The sequence below is a fragment of the Scyliorhinus torazame genome, chromosome 2 (genome assembly GCF_047496885.1).
Source record: "Scyliorhinus torazame isolate Kashiwa2021f chromosome 2, sScyTor2.1, whole genome shotgun sequence".
NCBI classification, from domain to species: Eukaryota; Metazoa; Chordata; class Chondrichthyes; order Carcharhiniformes; family Scyliorhinidae; genus Scyliorhinus; species Scyliorhinus torazame.
Genome location: NC_092708.1, coordinates 353,472,155 through 353,484,727, shown reverse-complemented (window position 1 = coordinate 353,484,727; position 12,573 = coordinate 353,472,155). Strand labels below are relative to the sequence as shown.

Sequence of the window (12,573 nt, the reverse complement as noted above, 5' to 3'; positions counted from 1 at the left end):
GGGTGGAGGGGGCAGTGTGAAGGGGTGGAGGGTGAGTGGGGATTTAGGGGGTGGAGGGGGCAATGTGAGTGGGTGGTGTGAGGGGGGGTTAGGGGGTGGAGGGGGCAGTGTGAGGGGGGGGGTGAGGAAGGTGAGGTGCTGAGGGAGTGTAGCCAGGCAGGGGAGTCTAACTGGGTACTGCACCTCCGATCTGGCATGATGGTGGCGGCTCCCCCAGCGAGGTCCAGAGCCATCTGCTCATGGACGGTGAGGGGGTGCAGCACAGGTGATTCCCCCTCCGGTTCTTGCACGCTCACGATGGTTGCGGGCTGTCTTGTCCTGCGGCGGGGGAAAGCATCAGAGTTAGGCGGTCAGCAGCAAGACGCGCAGATGTTGGCAACATTATGACTGGGGTGGGGGGGGCACTGGGCACCACGCCATGGCAGCTCGCAAGGGGGGGGGTGGAGCCCATGTGGGTCGGATGCAATGTGGTTCCCCCCTCCTGCGTGGGCGGGGTGGGGGGGGGCGACACGTGAGGGGGGGGGGTGTGGCCCGGGTGAACTCTCGGGGTACTTACCCTGGCAACCCTCGTGAGGTCGTGGAGCTTCTTGCGGCACTGAGCTCCAGAGCGGGGGGGGTGCCCCACAGCGCTGACGGCGATGCCCACTTCACGCCAGCTGCGCTTGACTGTGCTGGCCGGGTACCGGTGGCCACGCCTTGGGCAGAGGATCACCCTGCGCTCATCAACTGCGTCCAGCAATGCCTCCAGGTCATTGTCCCGGAACCTGGGAGCGGCACGGCGGGGCTCAGCCATCTCTCTCTGTCGGGGCCTGTGCGCGGATCGCGCATCAAGTGACGCGGCGTGCCATCATCCGGGCGTCGCGCGGTGATGGCGCTGCTCTGGCGCCGTGCCCACCGCGTTTCCTGCGGCCCTGCTGCTGGCCCCTTTTCGGGGCCTGAATCGATGCTGCCGGCGGCACGTTCGCGCTGCCGTGAAACGCGACGGCGTTCACGACGGCGCGGATACTCTGACTCGCCCTCGGAGAATCCCGCCCATCGTGCCAACGCTGCTGTGAATTATTTATAAAATTCTACCGGAGAGTCATCGAGTGCCGCCGCCTTCCCCGATTGCACAAGCCAATGGCCTCCATTATCGCCTCCAATCTGAATGGCACCTCGAACCCCTTCCCCCTCTCCACCACAGGGAATCAGGGAATTCCAACCCATCTAGAATGCGCCCCATCTCCGCATCCTCCCTCTGGGACTCAGACCTATACAACCCCTGATAAAAGTCTTCAAGTGCCTCATTAATCTTTTCCAGTCATCACCAGCCCTCACCCCCCCCCCCCCCCCCCCCCCCCCCCATCCCTCCCTGTGCTAACTCCCATGTGGCTGTCTGTCACCTCAACTGATGGGCTAGCAAGCTTCTCCCCCTATTCATAGGACGCTCCCCTTGAGAGACCGAGCTGGCCCACTGTCTTCCTTGTTGACATCGGATCAAACTCCACCTGCAGCCTTTCTCTCCACTAACAGCTCTCTAGTCGGGGCAGATCCACTTGCACGATGGCCTCTACCAACTTCTGTCTCTCTGCCCTCTCGTCCTTGTCTTCCCCTGTGGGTATTATAAGATATTACCTCCCCCCAGACCACTGCCTTCAAATGTTTCCCAAAATGTGGAGGGTGAAACCTCCCCATTTTGTTAAACTCCACATATTTCTTTTTCACCAAATCCACCTACTCACTGAACTTCCTGTCTGCCAGGAGCACCAACTCAAACCTCCACGGGCGTCGCTGGGTTCAGCCTGATTCAAACATGTCACATAGTGTGGGGCGTGGTCCAATATTACAATCTGGGTGTATTCTACCCCACAAAGCCAGGGAGTATAGATTTCCATCCATAAAAAAACTCCATTCGGGAGTATACCTAATGCACATGGGAGAAGGGAAACTCCCTGCCTGATGCCTAAACATCCATAGATCCACCACCCCCGCCCCATCTGATCCATGAATGCCCCCACACCTTTTGCCGTTCCCGACGTTACCAATGACTGGTGCCCGTGCCAAGACCCCCGTTCACAATCATGTGCTGCCCTCCCGAGTCGTGCCACAAATACTGCCTTTTTACTGAAAATCACGACCCCTCTTGACTGAGAATGAAACCCTGAGTGGAGTGTATACCCACCCATCCCTTCTTTAACCTCACCTGGTTCTTCACCCTCAGGTGTGTCTCCTGCAGGAAAAACATATCTGCCTTTAAACTTTTCAAATGGGCAAACACCCGGGACTATTTAACCAGGCCTTTAAGAGGGCAGCACAGTGACACAAGGGTGGCACAGTGGTTAGCACTGCTGCCTCACGGCGCCAAGGTCCCAGGTTCGATCCCGGCTCTGGGTCACTGTCCGTGTGGAGTTTGCAGATTCGCCCCGTGTTTGCGTGGGTTTTGCCCCCACAACCCAAAGGGTAGGTGGATTGGCCACATTAAATTGCCGCTTAATTGGAAAAAATGAATTGGGTACTCTAAATTTATATTTTTAAAAACAGGCCATTAAGCCCCTGCATTATCCACATCACCATCCTCACTGGGGGCCTCTGAACCCCCACCCCCTCTGTTAATGTCCACCACCGCCGGGCCCATTTCTTATTCGGCCCACTCAAAATGGCCACCATTCCATGCTCACCTGCCACAAAGCCACCTGTGTCACCAGCTCCCTCTCCCAAGTCCCGTGCTCCCTCCCTCCTCTCCTCCTTGAACGTCCCATCCGGCCTGTACCCCCCCCTATCTCTCCATTCTTACCTAACCACCTTCACCCACTTCTCTGGCTACCCGCTGCAGCCCCTCCCCCACATTGCTTCCGTTTACTAGCATCCCTGCTAGCATGGCAGCCCCCACAAAGGACCCCACCCTCGTCACCCAAACTACTCTTTTTTTTTTCCGCCCCTCTTCCTCCACAACCTTAGACCTTTGGACAGTCCCTGCCCAGAGCACCCCCCAACCCTCCACCCCACCCCCCCAATCTCCAGCTGGCGAAGAAAAAACCCAGGACACTGAACCATCACCTCGTCAACCATAACAGAAGAAAACATGTGCAACAGTAACACTTCCAAACATTAACATTACAAACATATCAAAAGCATGAAATCTCGACATTAGACCTCCCCCAACCGTGCTTCCTGATAAAGTCATTCGCCACCTCTGGCATCTTGAAATGATGTTCCTTGCCCTTAAATGTTACCCGCAGTTTAGCTGGGTACAACATCCCAATCCAGACCTTGTTCCGAAAGAGTGCCGCCTTGGCCCTGTTAAAGCCCGTTCTCCGTCTGGCCAAGTTGGACCTGGTAGATCGGTATCCGATTCCCCTCCCAGCTATAGTCTCGTGTCGCCTTTGCCCACCTCAGAATTCGCTACCTCTCTTGGAATTTGTGCATCTGGATGATCACCGCCCGTGGCTGTTCCGCCTCACTTGGCCTCTGCCTCAGTGGTCAGTGGCCTGATCTACCTTTGGGGATTCTCGAAGACCCCCTCTTCGACAAGCTTCGCGAACATCTTCGCCACATAACCTGTAACACTCGTTCCCTCGACCCCCTCTGGCAGCCCAAAAATTCTCCGGGCCTTTTTTTAAAATAAATTTAAAGTGCTCAATTCTTTTTTTTTCTAATTAAGGGGCAATTTAACGTGGCCAAACGCCTACCCTGCTCATCTTTGGCTTGTGGGGGTGAGACCCACGCAGGCACTAGGAGAATGTGCAAACTCCACAAGGACAGTGACCAGGATCGAACCTGGGTCCTCAAGCCATGAGGCAGCAGTGCTAACCACTGGGCCACCGTGCCATCACAATTCTCAGATTCTGCTTCCTGAATCGATTCTCCTGATCATCCACTCTCGTCTTCAACAACTGACAGGCCTCTCCCAGGAATGCCACCGCCGTCTCCAGCTCCACGATCCGATCAGTATGGTCAGACACCTCCCTTTCCACCTTCGGATTGTCGCGTCCTGCAACCCTAACCGTTGCTCAACTCACTCCAGAGTCCTACGAAGAGGGGCCACTGCTTCCTCAGTCGTCTTGGACAGGCCCCCCCTGCAACTCTTGCCGATGTCTCTTGAATTCCCCCTTGATGAACTCCATCAACTGCTGGGGATGTAGAGTGTGTGGGTTAGCAGCAAAGAAAGGGTGGTGGCCCTGAATCAGCCGCACCCTCCTTCCTGATGCTGGTACTTCGATCAGGTGCTGAATACCTTTGAACAAGGTGTCCCCTCTCAAGGAGACCACCAGTAACCTGCTCAAGTTTGCTTATCATATTCCTTGCTTGGCAATAGTCCCATCTGCCGCTGGTTTAATATCAGCAGTGGCAGGATGAGACTCTTGGTTGCTTATTAATTGCCCATTTAAAGGTCTCAATCGGGATCGGAGCAGGAAGGTCTTCTGTGGACCCTCCCACCATGGACCTCATTGGGGTGGCGGCGGGTACTTGGCAGGGTACCCATCTGCCACTATCCTGCCTGATTAAGTGCCTTCACCATTTGGTGGAGGGCATTTAATACCACCCCAATTCATACAGAAGGTAGACACTTCAAGGAATTCATTCCTGGATAGTTTCAATTGGTTAGATGTGCCCAAGATGAATTTTCCAGAATTCTTTCTTCCCAAATTGACCTTTTTTAATGTGGTATTACACCTATCCAAAGATGTGCAGGTTAGGTGGATTGGCCATGATAAATTGCCCTTAGTGTCCAAAATTGCCCTTAGTGTCCAAAATTGCCCTTAGTGTTGGGTGGGGTTACTGGGTTATGGGGATAGGGTGGAGGTGTTGACCTTGGGAAGGGTGCTCTTTCCAAGAGCCGGTGCAATCTCGATGGGCCGAATGGCCTCCTTCTGCACTGTAAATTCTATGTTAATCTATCATAGGAGACCATATAATGTTTGGTGGGGAGAGAGTAAATACTGTGATACGCAAAATATCATAATTGTTTGGGACAGGTTGAATAGATCAGAGAGTCAGGGACTGGTTTAGCACAGTGGGCTAAACAGCTGGCTTGTAATGCAGAACAATGCCAGCAGCGCGGGTTCAATTCCCGTACCGGCCTCCCCGAACAGGCGCCGGAATGTGGCGACCAGGGGCTTTTCACAGTAACTTCATTGAAGCCTACTCGTGACCATAAGCCTACTCGTGACTCGTGATTATTATTATTATTGTATCTGAGGGGCAGGAATCATCTACGGTATCAGCTACATGCGGACCAGGCAGGGTCAGAGGTTTGGTGAGAAAAGGGTCAAGGGAGCAGGAGGAAACTGAACTGTTGATCTCAATCTTATTGACAAAGAGGTCCATCAGCTGCTTGTATTCGTTGAGTTTGAGTGGAAGCAGCATTGGAGACGGTTTCAAGAGGTGGTTGCTCGTGACCAAAAGAAGCCCGAGGTTGAATTTACATTCCAGCATGATTCCAAAGCAGTGAGCAGGGCCCAGTGGTGTTGGATGTGGTCCAGCCGGATCTGGAGTGGTGAATGGCTGAACCAGTCATGTGCCATATAGGTTCACGTCTGTGTCCCTTCAACTTAAAGAAGGGAATGTGGTCAAAACTGGGTGAATAACTGGGTGGGAGAGAGTAAGGGTCACAGTGGGAGATTAGAGTTTAATTGGATTCCACTGTCAATCTGCTCAGAGCAAAGGGGCAGCGCGGTGGCGCAGTGGTAGCACTGCAGTCTCACGGCGCCGAGGTCCCAGGTTCGATCCGGCTCTGGGTCACTGTCCGCGTGGAGTTTGCACATTCTCCCCGTGTTTGCATGGGTTTCGCCCCCACAACCCAAAGATGTGCACGGTAGGTGGATTGAACATGCTAAATTGCCCCTTAATTGGAAAAAATTAATTGGGTACTCTAAATTTATTTTTTTTTAAAGAAGAAAAAAAAAATCTGCTCAGAGCAGGATGGGAAGCAGCAGAATCAGATCAGAAGCGGCAGCACGGCGGCGCAGTGGTTAGCAGTCCTACCTCGGCGCCGAGATCTCAGCTTTGATCCTGGCCCTGGGTCACTGTCCATGTGGAGTTTGCACATTCTCCCCGTGTTTGCGTGGGTTTTGCCCCCACAACCCAAAGATGTGCAGGGTAGGTGGATTGGCCACGCTAAATTGCCCCTTAATTGGAAAACATGAATTAGGTATTCTAAATTTTAAAAAAAAGAGAATCAGATCAGAACGAGTTCAGCTATAGAGTACAAAACTTCCAGCAAAAGTCAGAGAAAGCAGCAGTAGGCCAGATCCTAGAAGTGAGGTGACCGAGTGGAGTTCATGAGAAATAGTGACATTTGAGATTCACAAGCAACTAAGAAATGGACTTGGGTAGAAGAGAGAGTGCATTTCTGCCCTGCCCCACGCTGCAGCAAAATAAAGGATTTGTTTATCCGTCCTCTAGGTGTCTCTGTTTCTCCATACCGTTCAGTGTCTTTTCACTGAGTAAGTACATACTTCAATTACTTAGCTTTGCTCCCGAAATGCAATATCTGACATTGCAGGATATTACATGGCAGCTTTCTTGCCTGTCCATAATTTGTCTGTCCTTCTTACGTCGTTTACAGACTTCCTTACCCTTTACCAAGCCTCTCACACTGCATGGTCAGAAAGTTTCAATATTGTGTTCCTGATGCCCAAGTTCAAGACGCCAGTATAAATATCAAGACTTAAATTAGATCAGTAGTGATCCCTGGGGTACACCACTTTTGACACTTGTCCAACGAGAGGAATGCAGAGTGTATTTTGTTGCAAATGTTTTTGTATCCAAGGCCTGTGCTGGAGATCTCCAGTGCATGTATGGACCTCAGATGTATGAGCAGATCACATCTTTCATGTAAATGATTCTTAATTTTATGATGGCATGCCCATTTTTGTTTTAAGTTACCTTGCCCTCTTGGACAAATGGCTGCAATGTTCCATTAGATTCACAACTTTATGCCCCCATTGGAACAATTGGAATAGATGCTTATTAAAACAACCCACAGTTACCAGCTGCTATTTTCTTTTGTAGATCACAGTGCTTATCGATCCCATACAACGTGAATAATGCTTTTTTAAAAAAAAAAATTATTCTCCTCCTTTTTCACATTTTCTCCCAAAGTTACACCCACCAACAATAAACAATAGTCAGTAACAAATATGTCAATCCCCATGTCAATAACAACGACCTCATCCTCCCATCAAACCCCAAACATTCGCCCGCATGTTCAGATAAACAAATGACAAAAATGAATCAGGAATCACCCATAGCCACCATTAACACACACAGCCCCCCCCTCCCCCACCCCCCAACTAATCTTCGATGTTATCCAGTTCTTGAAAGTACATAATGAATAATGCCTAAGAATTGTAGAACCCCTCCATCCTTACCCTCAGTTCAAACGTAACCTTCTCAAGAGATTCCAACAGGTCCCCCCGCCAGGGCACAGGGTGGAGAGGTTGCTGTCCAACCCATCAGGATCCACCTTCGGGCGATCAACGAGGCGAAGGCTACAACATCTGCCTCCGCACCCGTTTCCAACCCTGACTGGTCCGACACCCCGAATATGGCCTCCCGGGGGCCCGGGTCCAGTTTCACGTGCACCACTTTAGAAATTACCCTAAAAACCGGTGCCAAATGGGCGCCGCGCCAACCCGCGCATGGACGGGGGATTTCTTCAACGCTCGGGCCCCGACGCAACATAGCACAGGGGTTCTGGGGCCGGAAGTGGAACAAAGTAGGCCCGGGAGGGGAGAGGCTGGCCCGCCGATCGGTGAGCCCCGATGGCGGGCCAGACAGCATCGGAGGCCCTCCCTGGTGAAGGAGCACTTTTCCCTGCGCCACAGGCCGCCCCCCCCGACCCTTCGCGCAGAGTTCCCGTCGGCAGTGGCCAGGGGTGAACGGCGACGGCGGGACTCTGCCGTTTCCACGCGGCCGCTCGGCCCACCGGGCCGGAGAATCGGCGGCCCGGCCGTGGACAGCGGCCCGCGACCGGCGCCGCGCCGGCTCAAATGGCGCCGATTCTCCACACCTCAGAGAATCGCGCGCCGGCGGCGTGGCGCAGTTGCGGCAATTCTCTGGCCCGGCGCTACCGGGAGCGGCGCTGTTGCTAGTGCGTTCAATCCCGACCCCCCTGCACAAACTCTCCTCCATTCTGCCCCACTGGGAAATCAACCCCTCTAACCCAGCTCAGCACCTTCTCCACATTCGCCGCCCAGCAGTAATACATCAGATTCGGAACACCCAAATCCCCTGCCTGCCTTCCCCTCTGTAGTAGCACCTTTCTCACTCTAGCCACCTTCCCTCCCCATATGAACGACGTAATCCTTCCCTCAATCTTTCTGAAAAAAGCCTTTGGCAGGAAAATCGGCAGGCATTTAAAAATAAACAGAAATCGCGGCAACACGTTCATTTTAACCGCCTGTAGTGAATAATGCTTTTTATTCTCCTTTATAGCCAAGCAACCTACGCACCTTCCCTGCCTTTTGGTTGCTTCCGTTTCCATGGATATTAGTCTAATGCATGAAAATTGCTGTACCCAGTTTCTAACATGCATGATGTCTGCTATTTATAAGCTGCATGGAATACAGAACCAACCTTGGACTTAACTTTATACCCACTATTTTAATATTTTATAGAGATGTGTCTATCACAACATACTTTATACCTGGTTTGAATTAAATTCTTCACTTTGTGCTTTTTAACGAAAAGCTACAAAATAATGTTGCAAGTTTTATTTCGGACGTGATTACCGTACAATGAATGAATACGATAAAATATTTAGTGTGGCACTTTGTTCAATAATGAATTTAAACTAAACAGGTCTGGTAGTGTGGTTTTATTGTTGTGTTTACAGGCAAGCTATTATTCACAGATTTTGTCTTGCAGCTATGTGCCTTGGCTGTTGATTTAGAGATTAATTTCATAATAAAAGTCATCGAATTCATATTTTATCATGTAGTGCATGTGGGACAGGTGGTTGATGTTAACAGTGAAGACAATAGTTTAGGGAAACTGCGCTGTTAAATTTCATAACCCAATGATAGCGTATGATACGTTAAATCAGAAACCAATAGTCTTAAATAACTAGGTATAAAATCTGTTGTGTTTTTAATTACTCATGCGCTTGTGCCATCAGGTTTGATTAATCACTTGAATAGCTTATCCCGAGTCTTGGTGAGGCAGCTGCTTTTAATTTGAAAAGAGATTTGCATTCTGTTTCAAAGGAAGAGCCTTCCCTAGGGCAATTATATCGCAGTGCTGATTTGCTGCAGTGGAGACTGCAGCGTTTACATATTGCCCTCCCCTGTCCCTGTTCTGCTTACAAGACCAGTCTCCTGCCAGTACGCACTTCACCCCATAAATGCATTGGAATGCCTAACTGAAAAAGCTGGTAGCAGAAATATCTGTGAGATTTTTGATGTCCCAAGATGCAGACCAGTGCAGATTCAGCGAAGATGGAATGCCTGTGGAGCTGCTGGAAGAACCACGGTACTTAATTGTCTTGCATGTTTTGAAAAGATTGGATCAGGGAGGGCTGTTTCTGTACTGAGATGCCTCTTAATGTGCTTTGTTTACCTGTGGGCCTTTCCCTTGCTTCTTATTGCAGCAAAGCAGTGGGTTTGTTGTGCAATGTGCTGCTGTGGGTAGGTGTGGCGCAGATTATGTTTTCAAAAAAAAATATTGCTGAAAGAAAGCATGGATAACATTTCTTTTTATTGCTCTGTGTATCTGATCATGCACAACCTTTACAAGGCGATTCATTTAGCATTTAATCATCTGTCCTTATTAGTTGTGTATAGGTATTGTAGCAAAATAAATTGCATAAAGATTGTACTGGAATGAATGCATATTATATGTGTTATTTATTTGCCATTACCATTTTGAGCAGAATTCAGCAGTATAGCTGATAGAGAATCATTTTACAATCGGACACACCCATGATGAAAGCAACGTTTTTCTCAATACAGACCAGCTTCTATAAGGAGACAAAATTACCCCTGCATCCTTAGTTTCACTCATGATTAACAACAGATCTATATATTCTGTATTTTTGTTAGCTCATATAAACATCTAACCAGATATATTTTGATGATTCTACTTGAAGCAAAGTAAATCTTTAGTTATGATCGGTATTGTGCCATTGCACATAGCAAAATAATACCTACAGAAGCAAGTGGAAGCATCCTTTTTGTACATGTATTTCAAAAGCAGCCAGATCAGCACTGGGTGTGGCCATATGCCTCCGCTACAGCGCACAAGAGGGACTTTTCAGCCATTTTTTTTCCCCTTTCAGCATCATCCTTATTTCTGTCTAGACATTTTAGAAGCTGAGGTGGCCAATAATGAAGAGCTGTAACTGTGTTCAAAATAGGATTTGATTCTGTTACCAGCTTAACTGGGATAATGCTGTTTGCTTACTGTGTCCTGTCAGGAGAAATTTTATTGACCGATTTGCTTCTTTTATATTCCAAAGCATTTTCCATACTGGACCATCTGACATGTGCACACTTTTACAAAACGGATAAATCTATAGCATACCCCACCCATTGTTGTATGGGGTCCAGAAATGAAAAATATCGCTAAATAATTCATCCTTAATTTTTGCAACATGGTAGTGGTTTATCCCCACAAATCACACTGTTCAAAGCAGGTTGTTCCATTCATAAACATGATAACCTTCATTGGAAAACAATTTTGAAAAGTTAGCTGCAGCAATTTTGATTTCAATATTGTTCTAATATACACTATACAGTATCTCTACTATGCTCCTTTACATGTAAAATGTCACCTCATTTTTTTCTCAGTCAAATGTTATTCATAAACAATCTTGGAAATGTAAGGGAAGTCTTTATGTGCAAACATAAAATAATCAATTCTAAATACATTTTCAGGTTTTAACATAGGTTTTACTGTCTATTTGATGTGATTGCAGATTAAGTGGGAAAAACTGTCAGGTCATCAGTTGACCAAATAATTAAAGACATACATTTATTTTTAAATTGTGTGCACAATTTCTACTGCCAAGTATACTCTGGAAATAATATTTGTTGAATGAGGGTGCATTGTAAGGCTTTGACAAAATGAGTAAGCGTCGATGACATCATAACCCAGATTTTGTAAACATGGCTGGTGCTTGCTCTGACCAAATAGTGTGTGATTATGACTGCATGTGTCTAATTCTGGGCATGCGCTCTAGGAAGGATGCTAATTCCTTGGAGAGCACGTGGTGGGGAATAACCTGGATGGTACCAGTTATGTGTAGAGACAAGAGGAGCAAGGGTTGTTCTCCTTGAAGCAAAGAGGTCAGGAGGGAATTTAATAAATCTGTTCAAAATTAGGAGGGCTTTGAATAGAGCGAGTATGGTGAAATTGTTTTCCACTGCAGTGTAGTTGGCAACCAGGGGACACAAATCAGCACTAATGGAGAAAAGCAGGTGAATGTACCTAACTGGAAAGGTCTTTCGTAGTCCTGACACAGATACAATGGGCTGAATGGCCTCCTTCTGTACTCTATGGCACAGTGATATTCAGTGATACAGAAGCAAAGTTTAAACAAACCACATGTCACCAACTCCCAGAGATAGTGTTGTGGATTGCTCAAGACTAGCTGCTATTTTATTGCATGTATAGGTGGAGACGTTAATATATTTTAGATAACCAGTGACAGAAAATTGTTTTTTTCCACTTCCATCTGATGTTAAGCCCAAGATTTTTATAGCACCTTAGTGTCTTGTGTCTGAGCAAGTAAAAACCAATAGTTTAAAGAGGAGGTAAGGACATCTAGGCCTGCAGTATTAGAGTGTATTATCATGGGAAATAAACTTTGATATCTACATCCAATTGCTAACAGAAATGTTCACATGGAGCTGTATGTGAATGAGGGCACTGCTTCACCCATGTCCAGAATGGAGAACACACTGAATTAAAAGTAAGTATTTAAGGAGGTAACGTTGTACTTTTTACTGTTCCATTTTTCATTACTGCAGACAAAACATTACATCAAACTTGTACATTCAAGTTACAATAACAACACAATATTTAATTAAAAACTAGGCTTAGTGGCCTGGATGAACAAGGGTTAAAATCCAGCTTCCTCCTGCTGGCCCATGCATGTCACATTATTGAGTACTTCGGAGGGGGAGGGGTGCTGCTAGAATTCTGATTCATAGACACCAAGTGATGTTGCAATTACAAAAAACTTTGTTGGAGCTGAATAGTAAGTTAAGTACATTTTTGATAATAAACTTCAGTAGAAATCTTAATATCATGGCAATGCATGGTATACTGTTGTAGGAGTGGTGCTTTGAGTATTGTGGTAATATGGTAGTCAATGTAATTTAACAAGGGCCGGCACTCTTGCGAAGTCTATATTCACCATTTGAAAAACCGGCAGGAAGTAGAAAGCCTGACTCTTTGTTTAGGCCCCCATTCAGTTGAATGATTTCACAATGGCAGCACTTGGTTAGTATATGATTCACTTGTTTAGGAAAGAAAATGAAATATTAAATTACCCGTTTCTTTGTTTCTGTACATGGCATGTTAAAGTGTTGTGGAGAATGTGTATGTATTTAGTTAATTGCAGCTGAGTGCAAGCGACTGACTGTAAAT

At 47.7% G+C, this 12,573-nt stretch overlaps 1 protein-coding gene across 8 annotated transcripts in view; it reads left to right on the top strand.

Annotated features, from left to right (window-relative positions):
* Positions 1 to 12,573, top strand: part of rtn1a (reticulon 1a) — a 315,521-nt gene that overhangs the window by 221,986 nt on the left and 80,962 nt on the right. The window contains exon 1 of one of the 8 annotated variants that reach the window (XM_072491642.1): positions 9,221 to 9,453. The exons of the other annotated variants lie outside the window; for them this stretch is intronic. Coding sequence (XP_072347743.1) covers positions 9,393 to 9,453 — 61 coding nt within the window. The 5' untranslated portion in view covers positions 9,221 to 9,392. Of the gene's footprint in view, positions 1 to 9,220; positions 9,454 to 12,573 lie in introns of those variants that run through there. 8 annotated transcript variants of the gene reach the window in all.